This window comes from Mus pahari, chromosome 13 (genome assembly GCF_900095145.1).
Source record: "Mus pahari chromosome 13, PAHARI_EIJ_v1.1, whole genome shotgun sequence".
NCBI classification, from domain to species: Eukaryota; Metazoa; Chordata; class Mammalia; order Rodentia; family Muridae; genus Mus; species Mus pahari.
Window position 1 is genome coordinate 96,104,464 of NC_034602.1, and position 20,414 is coordinate 96,124,877.

The 20,414-nt window shown below is 36.7% G+C and overlaps 1 protein-coding gene across 1 annotated transcript in view; it reads left to right on the forward strand.

The window, feature by feature from the left end:
* Ccdc18 (coiled-coil domain containing 18) overlaps positions 1–20,414 on the forward strand; it is a 98,433-nt gene that overhangs the window by 35,478 nt on the left and 42,541 nt on the right. The window contains exons 11-16 of the mRNA XM_029545195.1: positions 4,299–4,453; positions 7,695–7,915; positions 10,162–10,272; positions 11,248–11,379; positions 17,366–17,500; positions 17,606–17,683. Of these exons, the coding sequence (XP_029401055.1) occupies positions 4,299–4,453; positions 7,695–7,915; positions 10,162–10,272; positions 11,248–11,379; positions 17,366–17,500; positions 17,606–17,683 (832 nt within the window). The remainder of the gene's footprint in view (positions 1–4,298; positions 4,454–7,694; positions 7,916–10,161; positions 10,273–11,247; positions 11,380–17,365; positions 17,501–17,605; positions 17,684–20,414) is intronic.

The following is a 20,414-nucleotide window of genomic DNA, read 5'->3' on the forward strand; positions in this document are numbered from 1 at the left end:
TCTCTCCTCCCCTCCCCTCGCCTCTCCTCTTCTTCCCTTTCCTTTTATACTTTTAAAATTTTAAAGTTACAGTAAATAGAATGTTTTCTTGGTCTTTTAAATTAAGATGGTTAGTTGACTAGCTTAAAAAAATTTAAGAAATTCCAGAGAATCTTATAAAAATACTGGCTACCCAAGTTAAAATTGATTCTTTTTTGTGTGTGGTTGTTTAAAGTCTATTCTAAACAACAACAACAACAACAACAACAACAACAACAAATTACAAGTTGTAAAATCCTTGACCCTTTGCCAGTCCCATGTGAAGGGTTCTTTGATATGAATTCTTTGAAGTGGAATTTATAAGTTGTAGAGTATTTATATTTTCAATTTTAGTAGCTTTTATTATGTTTTTAAAGAGGCTAAAGCAGCTTATAGTCCAACTAGTGGCTTGTGAGAACTTTAGTATCTTAGCTAGGGCATGGTGATGCATGCCTTAAATCCCAGAACTTCGAAGGCCTTCTGAGTTTGAGGCTGGCCTGGTATACAGAGCAAATTCCAGGACAAGGGCTACAGAGAAATGCTTTCTCAAAAAACAAAAACAGAAACAAAATCTTTCATTTATTTTTTTTTACACTCCAGATTTTATTCCCCCACCCCCACCCCCTCGCAACTTTCCCTGGTCCACCCTCTTACTGTTCCACATCCCATACCTCCTCCCCAACCCACCTGACTTCTAAACTCCCTGGTGCCTCCAGTCTCTTGAGGGTTATGTGTATCATCTCTGATTGAACACAGACCCAGCAGTCCTCGACTGTATATGTGTTGGGGGCCTCATATTAGCTGGTGTATGCTGCCTGTTTGGTGGTCCACTGTTTGATAGATCTTGGGGGTCCAGATTAATTGAGACTGCTGGTCCTCCTACAGGGTCACCCTCAGCTTCTTTCAGCTTCCCCCTAATTCAACCACAGGGGTCAGCATCTTTTGTTTATTGGTTGGGTGCAAATATCTGCATCTGACTCTTTCAGCTGCTTGTTGGGTCTTCCGGAGTGCAGTCATGCTAGGTCCCTTTTTGTGAGCGCTCCATAGCCTCAGTAATAGTGTCTGGCCTTGGGACCTCCCCTTGAGCTGGATCCCACTTTGGGCCTGTCACTGGACCTTCTTTTCCTCAGGCTTCTCTCCATTTCCATCCCTGTAATTCTTTCACACAGGAACACATATGGGTCTGAGTTTTGACTGTGGGATGGCAACCCCTCCCTCATTTGATGTCTTGTCTTCCTGTTGGAGATGGGCACTATAAATTCCCTCTCTCTACTGTCAGGCATTTCAGGTCCCTCCCTTTGAGTCCTGAGAGTCTTTCACCTCCCAGGTCTCTGATGTATTCCGGAGGGTTTCCCTAGCCTTCTACCTCCTGAGGTTGCCTGTTTACATTCTTTCTGCTGGCCCTCAGGGCTTCAATCTTTTCCCTTATCCAATACCAGATCAAGTTCCCCTCTCCCTCAGCATCCTCCCATCCACTTTCCCTCCCAAGTCCCACCCTCCCTCCCCACTTGTGATTGCTTTCTTCTTTCTCCCAAGCAGGACTGAGGCGTCCTCACCTGGGCACTGCAGCTTGTTGACCTTTATGAGTTCTGTGGGCTGTATCTTGGGTATTCTGTACTTTTTTTTTTTTTTTTTTGCTAATATCCATTTATTTTTGAGTACATACCATGCATGTCCTTTTGGGTCTAAGTAACCTCACTCAGGATGATATTTTTCTAGTTCCATCCATTTGCCTGCAAAACTTAGGATGTCCTTGTTTTTAATAACTGAGTAGTATTCCATTGAGTAAATGAACCACATTTTTTGTATCCATTCTTCTGTCATGGAACATCTGGGTTATTTACAGCTTCTGGCTATCACAAATAAGGCTGCTATGAACATAGTGGCCACATGAACATGCTTGCTCATGTGGCATGGTGGGGCATCTTTTGGGTATATTCCCAAGAGGGGTATAGCTGAGTCTTCAGGTGGATCCATTTCTTTTTCTGAGGAACCTCCAGACTGATTTCTAGAGTGGTTGTACCAGTTTGTAGTTCCACCAGCAATGGAGGAGTGTTCCTCTTTCTCCACATACTTACCAACATGTGTTGTCACCTGAGGTTTTGATCTTAGCCATTCTGGTTGGTGTAAGGTAGACTCTCAGGGTCGTTTTGATTTTCATTTCTCTTATTACTAAGGACTTTGAACATTTCTTTAGGTGCTTCTCAGCCATTTGACATTTCTCAGTTGTGAAGTCTTGGTTTAGTTCTATACCCCATTTTTTTGATTGGGTTGTTTGGTTTTTAGGTGGTTAGCTTCTTGAGTTCTTTATATATTTTGTATATTAGGCCTCTATCAGATGTGGAGTTAGTGGAGATTTTTTCCCAACCTGTAGGTTGCCGATTTGTCCTATTGACTATGTCCTTTGCCTTACAGAAGCTTCCCAGTTTCATCAATTCTTGATCTTAGAGTATGAGCCATTGGAGTTCTGTTTAGGAAATTAACCCCTTTGCCAATGAGTTCAAGGCTCTTTCCCACTTTTTCTTCTATTAGATTCAGTGTATCTGGTTTTATGGTGAGGTCCTTGATCCACTTAGACTTGAGCTTTGTGCATGGTGACAAATATGGATCTATTTTCATTTTTCTACATACAGCCAGTTAGTTCAGCACCATTTATTGAAGATGCTTTCTTTTTTCCATTGTATATTTTTGGTGTCTTTGTCTAAGATCAAGAGTCAATAAGTATGTGGTTTTATTTCTGGGTCTTCAATTCTATTCCATTGATCAACATGTCTGTCTCTGTACCAGTACCATGCAGTTTTTGTTTTTTTTTTTTAAGATTTATTTATTTATTATATGTAAGTACACTGTAGCTGTCTTCAGACACTCCAGAAGAAGGCATCAGATCTTGTTACGAATGGTTGTGAGCCACCATGTGGTTGCTGGGATTTGAACTCCGGACCTTCGGAAGAGCAGTCGGGTGCTCTTACCCACTGAGCCATCTCACCAGCCCACCATGCAGTTTTTAACACTATTGCTCTGTAGTACAACTTGAGGTCAGGGATGGTCATTCCCCAGCCATTCTTTTATTGTTGAGAATTGCTTTGATTGAGTATTCTGGGTTTTTTTGCCTTTCCAGATGAATTGAGAATTGCTCTTTCCATGTCTTTGAAGAATTGTGTTGGGCCTTTGATGGGAATTGCATTGAATTTGTAGATTGCCTTTGGTAGGATGGCCATTTTTACTATATTAATTCTGCCAATCCATGAACATGGAAGATCTCTCCATTTTCTGAGATCTTCGAGTTTTTTTCTTGAGAGACTTGAAGTTATTGTCATACAGGTCATTTACTTGTTTGGTTAGAGTTATCCCAAGATATTTTATATTATTTGTGACTTTTAAGGGAGTTGTTTTCCTAATTTGTTTCTCATCCTGTTTATCATTTGTATAAATGAAGGCTTCTGATTTATTTGAGTTAATTTTATTTTATTTTATTTTTTAAAGATTTATTTATTTATTATATGTAAGTACACTGTAGTTGTCTTCAGACATACCAGAAGAGGGAGTCAGATCTCATTACAGATGGTTGTGAGCCACCATGTGGTTGCTGGGATTTGAACTCGGGACCTCTGGAAGAGCAGTCAGTGCTCTTAACCACTAAGCCATTTCACCAGCCCCTTGAGTTAATTTTATATCCAGCCACTTTGCTGAAGTTATCAGTTGGAGAAGTTCTCTGGTAGAATTTTTGGGGTCACTTATGTATACTATCATATTAACTGCAAATACTGATACTTTTATTTCTTCTTTGCCAATTTATATCCCCTTGACGTCCTTTTACTGTCTTATTGTTCTAGCTAGCACTTTGAGTACTATTTTGAATAGATTTGGGAGAGTGGGCATACTTGTCCCCAATTTTAGTGGGATTTCTTCAAGTATGTCTCCATTTAATTTGATATTGGCTGTTGGTTTGCAGTAAATTGCTTTTATTATGTTCAGGTATGAGCCTTGAATTCTTGATCTCTCCAATACCTTTAACATGAAAGGGTGTTATAATTTGTCAAATGCTTTTTCTGCATCCAAGGAGATGATCATGTGATTTTTTTCTTTGAGTTTGTTTATATAGTGGATTACTTTAATGGATTTTGTGTATTGAATCAACTTTGCATTCCTGGGATGTAGCCTATTTGATCGTGGTGAATAATATGTTCTTGGATTCAGTTTGAAAGAATTTTATTGAGTATTTTTGCATCAATATTCAAAATCTTAAGTAATAGCTTCTGGCTTCTTTTCATTTGTGCTAGGATTAAGCTTGCAATAAGAGAGGCTGAAATTCAAAAGCTTCATGCAAATCTGACTGTGAACCAGTTGTCTCAGAATGTTGCTGATGACAGTCATGAATGTGGTAAAGTAAACACTTTAGAAACAGAACCTGTGAAATTAGGTGGTAGTCAAGTCGGTGAGTATATTACATTGAATTTCTTTGATAAATGACAATTAGCTTTTGCTGATAGTATTTAAAGGAAAAGATTATTAATTGATAATATTAAAAACACTTAGTCTCCTCTTAATACCTATGGTTTGTAAAGACAAGAATTATTGTGCAGCTCTTAGACTTTGCATTGTTTAAAAAATGATATTGCTGAAACAAAATTTATCCAATAAGGCTTACCTCTTTTAAATATGCAAATGGGTTGCTGAGCATGGTATCACATTGGAGGCAGAGGCAGGTGGATGTCTGTGAGTTCAATGACAGCCTGGTATACATAGTCCAAGGACAGTCAAAGCTACAAAGTATAACACTGTCTTGAAAAAACAAAACAAAACAAAAAACCCAAATATGCCTATTTGTTTGCATGCAGTTGGTTTACGTGTTTGTTTTAAAGTATGTTCATGCAGTTGTTACCATCACCATAGCCAAAACATGTAAGGTTTTTATCAGGCTCTTTTATAGTCCTTTTCAGTTTTCTTTAGTTTTCATTTCTGTTGCTTTTCAGTGCTGGGAACTGAGCCAGGGATGGAGCTATATTCTCAGCCCTTTATTAAATTCTCTTAAAAGTGAAAGCTGTTCTTTTCAGAAAAAAGTACTTAAAATAAACTTTTCTTTAAGCAATACTTTGCATCCCACTAGTTTTTATGTTATATTATCATTTTATACAGTTTAAAGCAATTGATTGCTTCTTTAGTGTTCCAATCTTGAGCTATGTTTGTGTTTCTAAGTCTGATTTATTTTGTTTAGTATTCTGAGATTTTCAAAATATCTTTAAATCATTACTAGTAGTCAGGGAACATATTTTATGTAATTTTCTATTTACTTTTTTAGTAGTAGTTCTTCAGCCCAAGGCTTCATGTAGGCCTTGCTGGCCTGGAACTTGCTCTGTAGACCAGTCTAGGCTTGAACTCAGAGATCTGCATCTCATTTTGTGGAAGTTTTTCATATGAGTGCAGTTGACTGTAGAAGCCAGCAGAGTGTATCAGATTGGAGCTGGATTATAAGCAATTATGAGTTGCTTGACAGGTGTTCTGTAAGACCTCTTACCTGCTGAGCCATCTATCCAGCTCCTTTCCCTATCTTTTAAAATATCAGACATACTAGGTTGATAGTTTTGGTTTTACATTTTCTTCATACCTGATGAGTTTCAATATATTTATTGTAGCAACTATTGAGAGAGTTGTATTAAAGTCTTCAAATACATTCGATTGCTGATTTGTGTGTTGTTTTACTTCTGTCAGGATGGAACCTTTCTAGTCCTACCTTCCTCCCTTACAAGCAAGTAGGAAAAAAATACACTGTTTTAAAACTAAGGCTGGCCTTGAACTGACAAAGTAACAAAATGGCTGTATCATAATACTTTGTTTTAACCACACAGCTCTCCCAGCTCCTCTCTGTTCTCCCTGTACCTCTGGCTAGTTCCTTCCTGTCCCTCTTACACTTTCTCAGCTCATGCATTACATTCACATGCCCTCTCTCTTTCCCTCTCTTATTCTAATTTCATGATTTACACATGTGTGTTGTGCACTGTCATAAACATTTATAATTGAAATCTGAGTTGCATATATTAGAAGACAAAACAGGGTACTTGTCTTTCTGAGTTTGGCTTATTTCATTTAACATTATGAGCTTCATTTGTACCCACTTTCCAGAAAACAACATAATCCATTCTTTATGCCTATTTTGTGCAGTAATACATACGGATGTGCAAGTATCCTGTGTGTTGACTTAGAATCTCTTGCATATAGAGTGGTCTAGCTGGGTCACATGTTTGATTGTAGAGGTTAGAAAACTTCCAGGTTTGACAAGTTGGCTCAGTGGGTGAAGGTGCTTGCCACCAAGCGTGACCACCTGTGTTCAGTACCTGGGCCACACAGTGAGGAGAGGACTGATTCTAGACAGCTGTCCTCTGTGCTCCATGTGCATTCTGTATCATGTATGCATGCACATGCACATACCAACTTTTCTTTAAAGAAAAACTTCTATTTTGATGTCCATAATGACTGCATATTGTCATTTGTTCTTGATATTATCTATTCTACCATGTTGGCCTTGTGCTTACTAGAGATCCATGTGCTTCTGCTTCCCAAGTTCTGGGAGTAAAGGCATGGAATAGCATGTTCAGTAATACCATGCTGTTTTTAACTCTATAGTTTTGTAATGTAATTTGAGATCAAGTGTTGTGATACCTCTTGTATTCTTTCTGTTGAACATTGCTTTGGTTGTTCATGATCATTTATGATTCCATATAATTATTAAAATGGTTTTCTAATTCTGTAAAAAAAATCATTGGAATTTTGATTGATTTTTATTTAATTGAATCTGTAGTTTGCCTTGAGTACTGTAGTTATTTTCACAATATTAATTCTGCCAATCCATGAGCATAGGAGATCTTTCTAACTAATATTCTCTTCTGTTTCTTTCTACTATCTCTTAAATTTTTCATTATAGAGGTATTTCATCACCTTAGGTTATTTCTGGGTACTTTAAATATTATATCACATTGTCTGCAACTTGGAATGATTGAACTTATTTCTTTTCTATCTGTATCTTCTCCTTCCCATTTTTTCTTTTTTCTTTTTTTTTTTTTTAAGATTTATTTATTTATTATCTGTAAGTGCACTGTAGCTGTCTTCAGACACTCCAGAAGAGGGCGTCAGATCTTGATACGGATGGTTNTGAGCCACCATGTGGTTGCTGGGATTTGAACTCNGGACCTTCNGAAGAGCAGTCGGGTGCTCTTACCCACTGAGCCATCTCACCAGCCCACATTTTTTCTTGTCTTATTGCTCTAGCTAAGACTTCAAACACTGCCAAGGATCAGGACGGTGATCCCCTTGTTGCATTCCAGGTTTTGGATGAAATGTTCTTCATTTTCTCCTATTTAGTATAATAGTGGCCAAAAGTTTTGTTGTATACAGCTTTTATTATGGTAATATGTAGTCCTTCTATGCCTAGTTTCTTTAGGTCTTTTTATTGTGAAAGAATGTTGAACTTTATTGGATGCCTTTTATGCATAAATTGAGATAGTCATATAGTTTTTGTCCTTAAGTTTTTTTATATGCTGTATTACACTAACTAATTTGCATATCCTAAAATTGTTTATGTTATAAATTAAACTTCATTATTAAACCTTTCAACCATTTAAGTCTGTTTTTGTCTCTTGAACTTCTGTTTAGAGCAATTTTTCTTTTGTGTTTCATTTCAGAAAGTATAAAGGATCGAGATCAGCAGACTGTGAACAAGCAATATGAAAGAGAGAAGCAGCGACTTGCTACTGGAATAGAAGAACTGCGTGCTAAGCTGACACAGATAGAAGCTGAGAACTCTGACTTGAAGGTTAACATGGCACACAGAACTAGTCAGTTTCAGCTAATTCAAGAGGAACTGCTAGAGAAAGCTTCAAATGCTAGCAAACTAGAAAATGAAGTAAGTTTGGATTTACCTGGGTATAAGTGCTTATTGCTATGGGTTTTGTTGCTATTGAAATCTAAATTTATATGGCTTTGGAAAATGGTACCATATGTTTCAATTCTTTTAAAATCATATTGGAAATGTATGTTTGATTTATATTGAAAGTAGGAAAATACTGCCTCATAGCTAAAAGTTCTCAAATTTGATGGAACTAACAAAACACAAGTTAATATAATAATAGTAATAATAATAATAATAATAACAATAATAATTCATGTTTGTAGGTCTTAAATTGTGATTGGGAGAAAACAAGTGATAATAGAGGATTTCAAATTTTACCTTACATCAGGGCCTCCTCAGAAATATGTTAATCTCTAGGTTTCTGAGATTCTAGCAGTTTTTCTTCAGTCCATATAACTCATGAATTCTCATTTTAAAACATTACATGTGAATTTGATACTGTGGTTATAATCTGAAAAGATGACAATGCATGTTTTCATTGTCTTATTATTTACTTTTTAAAAAGTTATATATTTATCTTATTAATTTCTATATGGCATATTTCTTCTGCCTGTACAACTTCTGAAAATTTTTTAGTGCAAATCTACTAGTAATTAAGTTCTTACAGTTCTTTCTCTGAGAAAACTTTCTTCTTCATATTGTGAATGTTTTTTATTCATAGTTAGAGACTTTTTCATAAGCCCCTTAAAATAAAGCTTCTTAAGTTGGAACTTTTTAAAATATATTCTGTCATACTTTTCTTTTCCCCCAATTCCTCCCAGATCTTCTCCACCTTCCATTCCACCAAACTTTATTCCATTTCTTTATCTCTCTCTTTATAAAAAAAAAAAAAAAAAAAAAAAAAAAAAGGAACAGGCAAAGAAAAGAGTAACAGGGCTTTCCCATCAGTTTACAGTGAGAAACCAGTAGCCTCGGTAGTAGCCTGAGATGTTTGGTAATTGAACTCAGGTTCTCTGCATGAGCAGTAAGTATTCTCAACCACTGAACCAAGTCTCCAGCTTTGACTTTATATTTTCAGGCTTATAACCAACTCTAAATGAAAACACTTTTTACATAGAAACACTTTTTACATAGAGATTTAGTTAACTTATAATTACAGCTACTTGTGAAACTTAGAAAGTGCTGATTTATAATAACTTTTAAAACATTATGAATATATCATAGGAAAGCAAAACAAATATAGTTTTTTTGAACATATTAAAAACTGTGAAAAAAAGAAATAAAAACTATTGATAATTCTACCACCAGAAATAACTGCTATTAACATTTTATTAAGTAAATCCAATCTGTACCTACTTTAAAAAAATGGATCATGTTGTATATATTTTATGACCAAGTTGCTTTTATATTACATAAGTAGAAGAAGTGGGGCACTATCTCTACTTTCTTTTTTACTATTTGGTTTTTTTAAATTAGGTCCTTTTTTTTTTTTATTTTTGTCTATATTTGGAATTGAACAGAGAGCTTAGCTCATGTTAGGGAGGCACTCTACTGGTAAGTGAATTGCATCACCGCCCTAGGTTTTTTTTGGGGGGGTGGGGTTGGGTATTTTTTTTTAAAAGATTTATTTATTTATTATATGTAAGTGCACTGTAGCTGTCTTCAGACACTCCAGAAGAGGGAGTCAGATCTTGTTACGGATGGTTGTGAGCCACCATGTGGTTACTGGGATTTGAACTCTGGACCTTCAGAAGAGTAGTCGGGTGCTCTTACCCACTGAGCCATCTCACCAGCCCGGGGTTGGGCATTTTGAGACAGGATTTCTCTGTATAGCCCTGGCTGTCCTGAAACTCACTCTGTAGATCAGGCTGACCTTGAACTCAGAAATCTACCTGCCTCTGCCTCCCAAATGCTGGGATTAAAAGCATGCGCCACCACTGCCTGGCTACCAGCCTCGTTTTCAAGTTATATAAACTAAGAGATTATTCTTAATATAGTCTAAGTATCTATTACTATAATAATTTCCCATTTACTAGTTAGTTATAGTGTAGGAGGGTTTGGAATGAGGAACAGCTATTTGATTTTAAGATGCATGTCAGTACTTTTTTTTTTTTTTTTTTGGTTTTTTGAGACAGGGTTTCTCTGTATAGCCCTGGCTGTCCTGGAACTCACTTTGTAGACCAGGCTGGCCTCGAACTCAGAAATCNGCCTGCCTCTGCCTCCNGAGTGCTGGGATTAAAGNCATGCACCACCATGCCCGGCGCATGTCAGTACTTTTAAAGCTGTGTTTTTGTTTTCAGATGACAAAGAAGTGTTCTCAACTTCTAATTCTAGAGAAACAGCTAGAAGAAAAAATTATTGCATATTCTTCTATTGCTGCAAAAAATGCAGAACTTGAACAGGAGCTCATGGTAAAATTTACTCTTTTACTTTGTTTTTTTAAAGTTGTTGTGTCTGTTTGATTTATGATATAGTTTGACTTTGAAGTTACTTTGTTAGTTTCTAATTGATAATACTGATTTAAAGTTAATAGTGCAATGTTGAAATTACCCACCTTTACTCTGTCAGTACCTGTCTAACCTTTGTTCCTTTTAGTGTTTGAAATTGTATCCTTAACATTCAGAGTATGTACATTTACAATTGTTGTATATTCTCTATATATTGAGGTGCATTCATCCATGAGTGCATGTATAGCATTCAGACATCAGCATTGGGTGTGGTTCTTTTTTAAAGTTAGTTTGTTGTAAGACACGCTCTCACTATGTAGCCCTAGCTGGCCCTAAATTCACAGAGATCCTCCTGCCTCTTCTCTGTGAGAACTGGGATTGAAGGCATATGCCACCATGCCAGACTAACACTGATTATCTTCCTGTTCATGTGGAGATCAGAGGACAGTTTTCAGAAGACAGTTTTCTCTTTTCTCCATGTGGATCCCAGGGATTAAATTCAAGTCATCAGACTTGGTGCCAAGTGTCCTGTCTTTGCTTTGTATTTTCGAAATATTGGCTAAAATATGTTGGAGAGTCTCTTTTCTGGTCATTTGTGCTCTTGCATTTGAGTGTCTATCTATTTTTAAAGATTTGTTAAGCTTTCTGCTGCAACTTCAGAGAATAGATTGTTCTTGGTCGCTTAGTTTTTATGTTAGCAACTTCTCCTACCCAGTGGATTCGTAGGCTTGGTATCCTGATAGCATAAGAGGTCTCTGAAGTTGTGACTGTGCTGCTGCTGCTGCTTCATTGTTAGAGTGGCTTAACAGGCTGTTCCAGCTAACCCGACACTGGCTACCCGGGAATGGAAGGTCCAAGAATCAGGTTTACTGCTAGATTCATGTATTTTTATCTCATCCTGGGTTTTACTTATATTCTTCCTACTATTTTTATTTCTAGGAGAAAAATGAAAAAATAAGAAGCCTAGAATCTAATATCAACACAGAACATGAGAAAATTTGTTTTGCTTTTGAAAAAGCAAAGAAAATTCATCTTGAACAGCATAAAGAAATGGAAAAACAGATTGAACAAGTAATATATTCTTTAATATATTCTAGCCGGGCGTGGTGGCACACACCTTTAATCCAGCACTGGGGAGGCAGAGGCAGGCAGATTTCTGAGTTCGAGGCCAGCCTGGTCTATAAAGTGAGCTCCAGGACAGCCAGGGCTATACAGAGAAACCCTGTCTAGAAAAACAAACAAACAAAAAAAACAAAAAACAAAAAAAAATTATATATATATATGCGCTAACCTAAATTTCTTCAGGGCTATACAGAGAAACCCCATCTCAAATATATATTCTAACCTAAAATTCTTCATGTTCCAACGAAGAAACAAAGGCTTCAAAATTAATAATGAGACCTGAAATAAGAATCTCACTCTTTCTGAATAATTATCCAATGTTTGTTTTCTTTTCTTTTTTTTCTTTTTTTGGTGGTTGTGTTTGTATTTGTGGGGGTGAGGGGCAGGGGGCAGGGTGTCACTATGAATTTCTCACAGTCCTGTACTAAACTCATTATGTAGACCAGGTTTGCCTTGAACTCACAGAGATCCATCTTCCTATGCCTCCCAAGTCCTGGGATCAAATACTATGCCACTTCATGAGGCTGCAACTTTTTGTTTTCTTTATTATTATTATTATTATTATTTTTGGTTCTGGTGATGGAACCCAGGACATTGTCCATACTAACCAGGTACTCTCCCAGTGAGATGGCTCATCAGGTACCTGCTTCCAACCCTGATGACTGGAGTTTAAATTGCATGACCTGTGTAGTGGAAGGAGAGACTGATTCTTGAAAGTTGTCCTTCAACTTGCATGCACTTAAACACAAAAACAAAATGAAATAAAATGTAATACTCTTATTTTTTAAAGAATGCATAAATAAAGAAAATTTCTAAAAGTATTCAGCAAAATTTATAAATTTGTAATCAGTTTGACCTAGAGGTTTAAGAGAATTAGAAATAAGAGAGGGAAGAGGTATATCATTATCATTATAGATCATAAAACACAAACTGATAAAAAAAAAAAAAATCCAAAGAATTCAACTCAGGCTGAAGCAGTTCTTGATATGTAGGGGCAGGTGGATCTCTGTGAGTTCAAGCCCACTGCAGCCTATATGGCAAGTTTCAGACTAGCCAGGAATACATAATGAGATCTGGCTTTTAAAAACAAAATAAAATAAGCATAGTTTCATATTTTTCCAAAAGAAATTTTAGGTCTATTTGGTTTGACTGGTAAATTCTTCCAAACACTGAAGGAAGAAATAATTGATCTTCTATAGTCGACCAGGAGATGACGAACCACCTTGAGTACAAAATTGACACAAAGATAATAAAATGTCAGGGAATCGCCACTCAAACCATACATACCATATCAGTTAAGCAAGAATAGTTTATTGAATGTATACCTTAATACTGGACATTCAGGACGGCAGAAAGGACTTGGGAGCCTAATTACAGTCCTAGTCTGCTTTCAGAGTAGACCCTTTGTAGGAAAAACTAGGTTCAAAAGTGTAAAGGGCAAGAAGAGCGGGCGGCTCACCAGGCAAAGTACTATCAGCTAACCTTTTCGCTGGTTGGTCCTGAGGAAGATAAGAGGGTAGTGGATGAGTTGTGAACAGGGGAATTTAAGAACACTGAGAAAATAGAGCATAAGCATTATAATCATAATTTTTTGGCTTATTAGTAGGATTCTTCACTGATAGCTACAAAAACCACAGTGAGCTCATACATAGCTGCAGGAATGGCTGCCCGGTAGTTAGCTCTGACTCAAGGTATTTTAGACATAATAGTTTATATTTACCTTTGGTTTGATAGGTCCTATGTAAAGCTTTGTGAAAATTTTAAGATTAGCAAACCTCATACAAAACATTCTGAACACACAGAACAAAACAGGATATGTGGTCAGCATGTCCTTGAGCCAAATCACTTCTCTGTATCAAAGACTGCAGGCATGTTACAACAGGAATATGAAATAGCTAGCAGGCACGCAACAAAATAGCTACAGCTATTCTGAGGACATCACAGCATAACAGTGAGAGGGAAGATTGATCATAGAGAATACTGACAAGAATGCAAAACAAGTGCAATCTTTTTTTGTTGTTAGTGTTAGTGCAAAATGGTACTGCTTTAGAAAACAATTTGACATTTTCTAGGTAAAAAATGCTTCATATATTTCTGTATAATCCTAGTTATTTGTCTTAGATATTGGAAACATATTTACAGTAAAGGTGGTTGTTTTTTATTTTATTTTTTTGAAGCAGAGTCCCTTGTAGCCCAAGCTGGCCTTGTATTGGCTGTGAAGCCTAAACTATGAATTGGAGACGAGCTCAGTGAGTCCCAGGGACTGACTGTAAAAGGCCAACAAAGAGCTAACTTGTGGATAAAGGAGCTGTCCTGTAACCTGACTGACTGTGTTTGGTGTTTCATGTGTCTCACTGTGAAAGGCCAGCACAATGTTAACTGAGGACACAAGAGCTTTTCTATAACCCACGTTCGCTGTTTCATGAGTTTATGTATATGAAAATTCGAAAGCTTAGGGGCTACAGGGATATCATGAGAACTAAATTTGATCCCAAGCACCTATGTGAAATGCCAGGTGAAATGGTTCATGTTTTTAAGCACTGGGGAGTTAGAGACAGAAATAATATCTCTGAGCCTTGATAACAAGGCAATAGAGCAGGATCTGTGAGTTACAGGTTCAGTGATGGACCCAGTCTTAAAAAATAAGGCGGAGCTGGGCGTAGTGGCACACGCCTTTAATCCCAGAACTTGGGAGGCAAAGGCAGGCAGATTTCTGAGTTCAAGGCCAGCCTGGTCTACAAAGTGAGTTCCAGGACAGCCAGGACTATACAGAGAAACCCTGACTCGAAAAACAAAAACAACAACAACAACAAAAAAAGGCAGAATATGATAAAGGAAGTTAACCAATATCAGCCCTTGACCTGTAAATGCACATGGGCACACATGTGTACATATATACAAACACATTAAAACCTAAATTTAGAAAAAGGAAAAATGATTACTGTATATAATTTTGAAAGTCAGGGGCTGAGGAGACGACTCAGTAGTTAAGGTTGTTTGCTGCTCTTTAAGAGAGCCTAGGGTCTGGAGAGATGGCTCAGCGGTTAAGAGCACTGGCTACATTTCCAGGGCTCCTGAGTTCAGTTCCCAGCAACCACATGGTGGCTCACAATCATATGTAATGGGATCTGATGCCCTCTTCTGGTGTGTCTGAAGACAGCCACAGTGTACTCAAATACATAAAGTAAATAATTCTTTAAAAAAAAAAAGAGAGAGTGAGAGTGAGTACCTAGATTCACTTCCCACCGACCATATCTTGTCCGTACACAGCCGCTTGTAACTCTAATTCCATAGATCTGATACTCCATTCTACCCTCTGCAGGCAGTTACACATGATGAACAAACATATACTCAAGCACACAAACATACACAAAAATTAAACCTTAAAAAAAATCTGTCATTTAGCCTGGGTAAGGTAGCACATACCTTTAATCCTAGCACTCAGTAGGCAGAAGCAGGTTGATTCCTGTGAGGGTATAGCAAGGGTCTAGGCCAGCCAGAGCTATATATTGAGACCCTGCCAATAAACAAACAAGCAAGCAAGCAAGCAAATGGATACATAATGATCCAGAATTGTTAAAAATCTTATTTTATGTCTTCTAAACTGTTTTCCCTTCCATGTTCGTAAACTTGCCTGTATGTAATACAATCATCCCTTTATTTCTTTGGGAAATTCAACCCACCGATGCCTAACCATGAGAATGCTCAAATTCTTCATATAAAATAACGTAAATTTGTGTATAACTTCTCTCTACATTCTTTAAATATCTGTAGAATACTTATGATAGATAATTCAGTGGAAATACTATATAAATAGTTACTATGCTTCATTGTTTAGGAAATAATCACAATAGTACAGATAAATGTTTTCAAATATTTTCATTGTGTAGTGTTTGTATATATGGATGCAGATCCTTCGATATGGAGAACCAAATATGTATATGTATATATACATGTATATATTATATATGTATAATAGGGAATGACTAGATAACATATGTATACACACACTTAGAGCAAACAATTTTTAAAGCAACTGCATTTTACTAAATGGTTTGTGTTTGAATTATTCATGTTGAGAATCATAACTTTTTTGTAAGCTTTATAAATTTTTTCCACTTTAGGATATTGTTTTATTTTGATTTCATTACTATTTAAAATATAACATTTTGAGCCGGGCGTGGTGGCTCACGCCTTTAATCCTAGCACTTGGGAGGCAGAGGCAGGCAAATTTCTGAGTTCGAGGCCAGCCTGGTCTACAGAGTGAGTTCCAGGACAGCCAGGGCTATACCGAGAAACCCTGTCTCAAAAAACCAACATGAGGTTCTGAGTTTGAGTCTCCATTACCAACATAGAAAGCCAAGCATCAGTAAACACAATGCTAGCAGGTAGATTCCCAGCCTAGTGCATCTTTAAACTGTGTTCAATGAAAGAGAAAGTTTACTCTCTCAAAAAGTAAACTGGTAGAAAATAGAGGGAAGATTTCTAATCCATACATGTGTACACACACACACACACACACACACACACACACTCACTCACCTGCACTCTCATGGGCACACACAAAAAATATATATATATATATATATATATATATATATATGTGTGTGTGTGTGTGTGTGTGTGTGTGTATTATGTGTATTATTATATTATTTAATATATATATGTATATATTAAAGTTTGCTTTTACCAGTTATTGGTTAAATTGTGGAGAATAAGAATTTTTACTTAGGGCTGGAGAGATAGCTCAGCGGTTAAGAGTGCTGGCTACGTTTTCAGAGTTCAATTCCCAGAGATTACATGGTGGCTCATAACCATCTATAATGAGATCTGATCCCTTCTTCTGGCGTGAAGGCACACATGCAGGCAGAATACTGCATAAATAATAAATAAATTTTTTTAAAAAGAGAATTTTTACTTCTCATGAAAGTTTAAATTTTAACTTAATATAGTGCACACTTGAGATGCTTAGAGAGAAGGATTGTAATAAGCTCTAGACCAGTCTGATTTCCTTAGAGAGTTCAGGCTAACCTAAAGAATCAATACATGCACATTATTAGATTTTTGATAAAAGCAGAATTAACCCACTTTAATTTTTTTTACAGATTTATATATATTTATCTTACATTGTATGTGTTTTGCCTGCTTTCTGTGAATGCACCATGTATAGGCCTGGTGCCCACAGTTGAGACTGGGGTTTCAGATCCCCTGAAATGAGAGTTGTAGATGATTCTGAGCCACAAACCTGGAGCAATAAGTGCTCCGAATCTCTTGGCCATCTCTCCAGTTGGAATGTTGAGGCAAGTTTGCTATCAGTCTAAGCATAGCCTTTGCTGCATAGTCGGGCCCAGTCTCAAAAGCTAAAACAGATCAAGGGTGAAGGGAGAGAGAAAAATTTTGATGTTCTTTTAAGAGAATACCTACTGAAATGAAAACAATCCTATCCTACAGCAAGAAGTCCATTTGTAGGTGACTTGTTCTAGGTAAACTCTTATATACCTGCATAAGCAGACCTGTATAAAGGATGCTATTCCAACATTGTTGCAGTGATTAAAGCAAGAGGTCAAAGAGGTACTTCCTAAAGTAAATGAACTAGACTCACATATGTCAGCACAGATAAACATCTGAAACTGTATGTAATAAAATAAAAAGCAAGTTGTCAAAACATAAAGATATTGGTATGATCTATAAAATTTCAAGACAGAAAATTGTATTCCATATTGTTTATGATAATGCATATTTAATGAAAGCATGAAAATAGGCCAGTCAATGGAAGAAGGCAGAAAGAGATAGGCATATAATTTAATTTTTTAAATTAGAAAAACTTAAAGAAATTTCTAAAATGAAAAAATTTACATTCTTTCAAATATATTTATGTTTAAAGTGTTCTCAGTGCTTTTAAAATGTAATATGAAAACCCTGTTTTTATATTTAGCTTGAAACTCAACTGGAGAAAAGGGACCAACAGTTTAAAGAACAAGAAAAGACTATGTCCATTTTGCAGCAAGATATACTGTGTAAACAACATCACCTTGAATCACTAGATAGACTCTTGACAGAAAGTAAAGTGGTAAGAGCTTACATCTTAAGTTTATGTTTCCATAACATAAATTTAATATATTCTCAATATTTATTTGTAATCCTAACATATTTTCTTACCAAAATTTATTTACAGGAAATGGAAAAAGAAAATATGAAGAAAGATGAAGCTTTAAAAGCATTGCAGATTCATGTATCTGAAGAAACAATCAAGGCTAGTATAGTTATATATTTCTTGTGGTTTTGTATGTGCATGCGTGTGTGTGCATGTGTGCATGCATGTGTGTGTATACCCATGCCATGGCATGTCTGAAGTCAAGAGTCAGTTCTCTCCTCCTGTTACCTGGGTCTCAAGGATAGAGTTTAGGTAATCAGGTTTGGAAGCAAGAATCTTTACCTGCTAAGCCATCTTATTAGCCCTCTATTTTGCTATTATGGACATTTTTATGCCTTTCCTTCTGATAAATTATTAAAAATATAAAGTATAAAAGCCAATTAAAGTTCCGGGAAAATTGCTTAGTGGTTAAGAGGTATACTGTTCTTGAATAGGACCTGAATTTAGTTCCAGCAGCCTGGTGGGCAGTGACAATTGCCTGTAGCTCCACCTTCAGTGGATCCCACCCCGATTTGGTCTCAGAGTACACACAAAGGTATTTTTAAATATTTTATTTTTTATCTATAGTTGCAACTCATTAGTGTTACCAATGAGAAATAACAAAGGAGGAGGGCTCATGTGTATACACATCTTGCCCCATAGACACAAACATAATTTAATCAAATTTAAATACAAAGAAGTATTACTTTTACTGTTTTATCTCAGACTATAACGGCTGTAGCCACAGAGCATGATGAGTGCTTAATTAACGTGGAAAAGGCACTAAATTTGCCTGTATGTGTGTGTCTGTGTATGAAAAAACAGTGTATTTAGGATTCAATCCTATAATCTTGAAATGTTTCCTTTGTGAATAAGGAAGAATTACTTTATATTCTTTATTTTTATTAAGGTTACTAGGTCTAAATATGCTGCCATCTTATACTTCACTATAAAAGATACCTGCTTTCTGCCTGCTATGCTGTTTGTAACCTGCTTTGTGATTGTGTATACCCATGTAAACAGTTATGGGGAAAAAGAGGGGGGGGGGGGGAGAGACTTAGAAGTTGAAATCAGGTCTTTTACTCAGTCTTATTTTTTGAGATAGGCTATCTTACCAAACTTGGAGATTGCCACTTGTACTATTTTGCTTGACATGTGAGCTTCAGTAATGTGCCTGTCTCTGCCTTTCTGATAATAGAATTATATACACATGCATGCTGACACAACTAACTTCTTTTTTTTTTAACACTTTTTTATTATTATTATTTTCTTTATTTACATTTCAAATGTTATCCCGAAAGTTCCCTATACCCCACCCCTGCCCATGCTCCCCTACCCACCCACTCCTACTACTTGGCCCTGGCCTTCCTCTGTGCTGGGTCATATAAAGTTTGCAAGACCAAGGGGCCTCTATTCCCAGTGATGGCCGATTAGGCCATCTTCTGCTACAAATGCAGCTAGAGACTCGAGCTCAGGGGGTACTGGTTAGTTCATATTGTTGTTCCACCTACAGGCTTGCAGCCCCCTTCAGCTCCTTGGGTACTTTCTCTAGCACCTCCATTGGAGGCCACAGCTAACTTCTTATGTAGTGTTAGAATCTGACGACCTGTGACCCCAGTGATTGCTATGTAGGTGCTCTACTGAAGGAGCTGTCTCTCCAGCCCAAAAGTTATACCTTTATTTACTGTTATGGATCTGGGCTCACTCAGATTCACCATTACCATAAATTAATTTTAGCAAGAAGAAGCTTTTTCTTTTAGATGCTGGCATCCATTGTAGGGCCAGAACTGTACCTGAGAGCACTTCCAAGATGTAGCACCTAGCCATATCAGCTCAAGGTTTATAAAAGCAAAAACCACAGATTGCATGTATTCTGTCTATGTGTAGGCAAGGTCTAATTTTCACATGTATGTCTTGCAGTTGCCATAGTCATCTTTTTGAACAGAGTCAGCAAGAGTCAGTTTTTGATTACAAAAATTGAAATAGCAGTTAGTGCTTTTTACCTACTACTCACTATCTGGGTAGAACAGCAAAATTTATAAGGCCAGTTAATTTAAAAATATTTTTCAATGTCTAGGGAAAAAGGGAAATGGGCTGTTAGGGTACAGCCTATTAAAGTTAAGGGTTTACATGTTACAGACATTTTTTGCTTTTCAGTATCTCAAGCATAATAAGTCTAAACTTTAAATGTAATATTAACCACCACACCATAATTATTCCTATAGCATTCAGCAATTCTTTAACATTTACTGTCATGTCATTTCATTACAGATGCAATAGTATACTTAATTTAAAAAATTAGTATGCAGGTCAAGCATAGCAGCTCTGCCCTTAATCCTAGCACTTGGGAGAAGAGTCTAGAGGATTTCAAAAAAAATCAGGCTAACCTGGTCTATATTGTGGGTTCTAGGCCAGCTAAGGCTCCAGAGTAGTACCTTGTTTCAAAAATCTAGGGGGGAAAAAAGGTAAATAACTTTGTATGTAAAGTTGTAGGCATGAAACTATTTCATTAATATTCCAAAGTCGTTAAACTCCTGGTTCTTATGAAATCACCTAATACATCTAAGCAGTGTTTCATAGGTTAATGACCAGATAAGAGATAGGAACTCAGAATATGAATGAGTCATACATTGAATATTTTCCCCTTGGTGCCTTTTGAAAAACCTTTTTAAAAACACCCCTTCATGATAAAAGTCTTGGAAAGATTGGGAATTCAAGGCCCCTACCTAAACATGATAAAAGCAATCTACAGCAAACCAGCAGCCAACATCAAAGTAAATGGAGAGAAACTCGAAGCAATCCCACTAAAATCTGGGACTAGGCAAGGCTGCCCACTTTCTCCCTACCTATT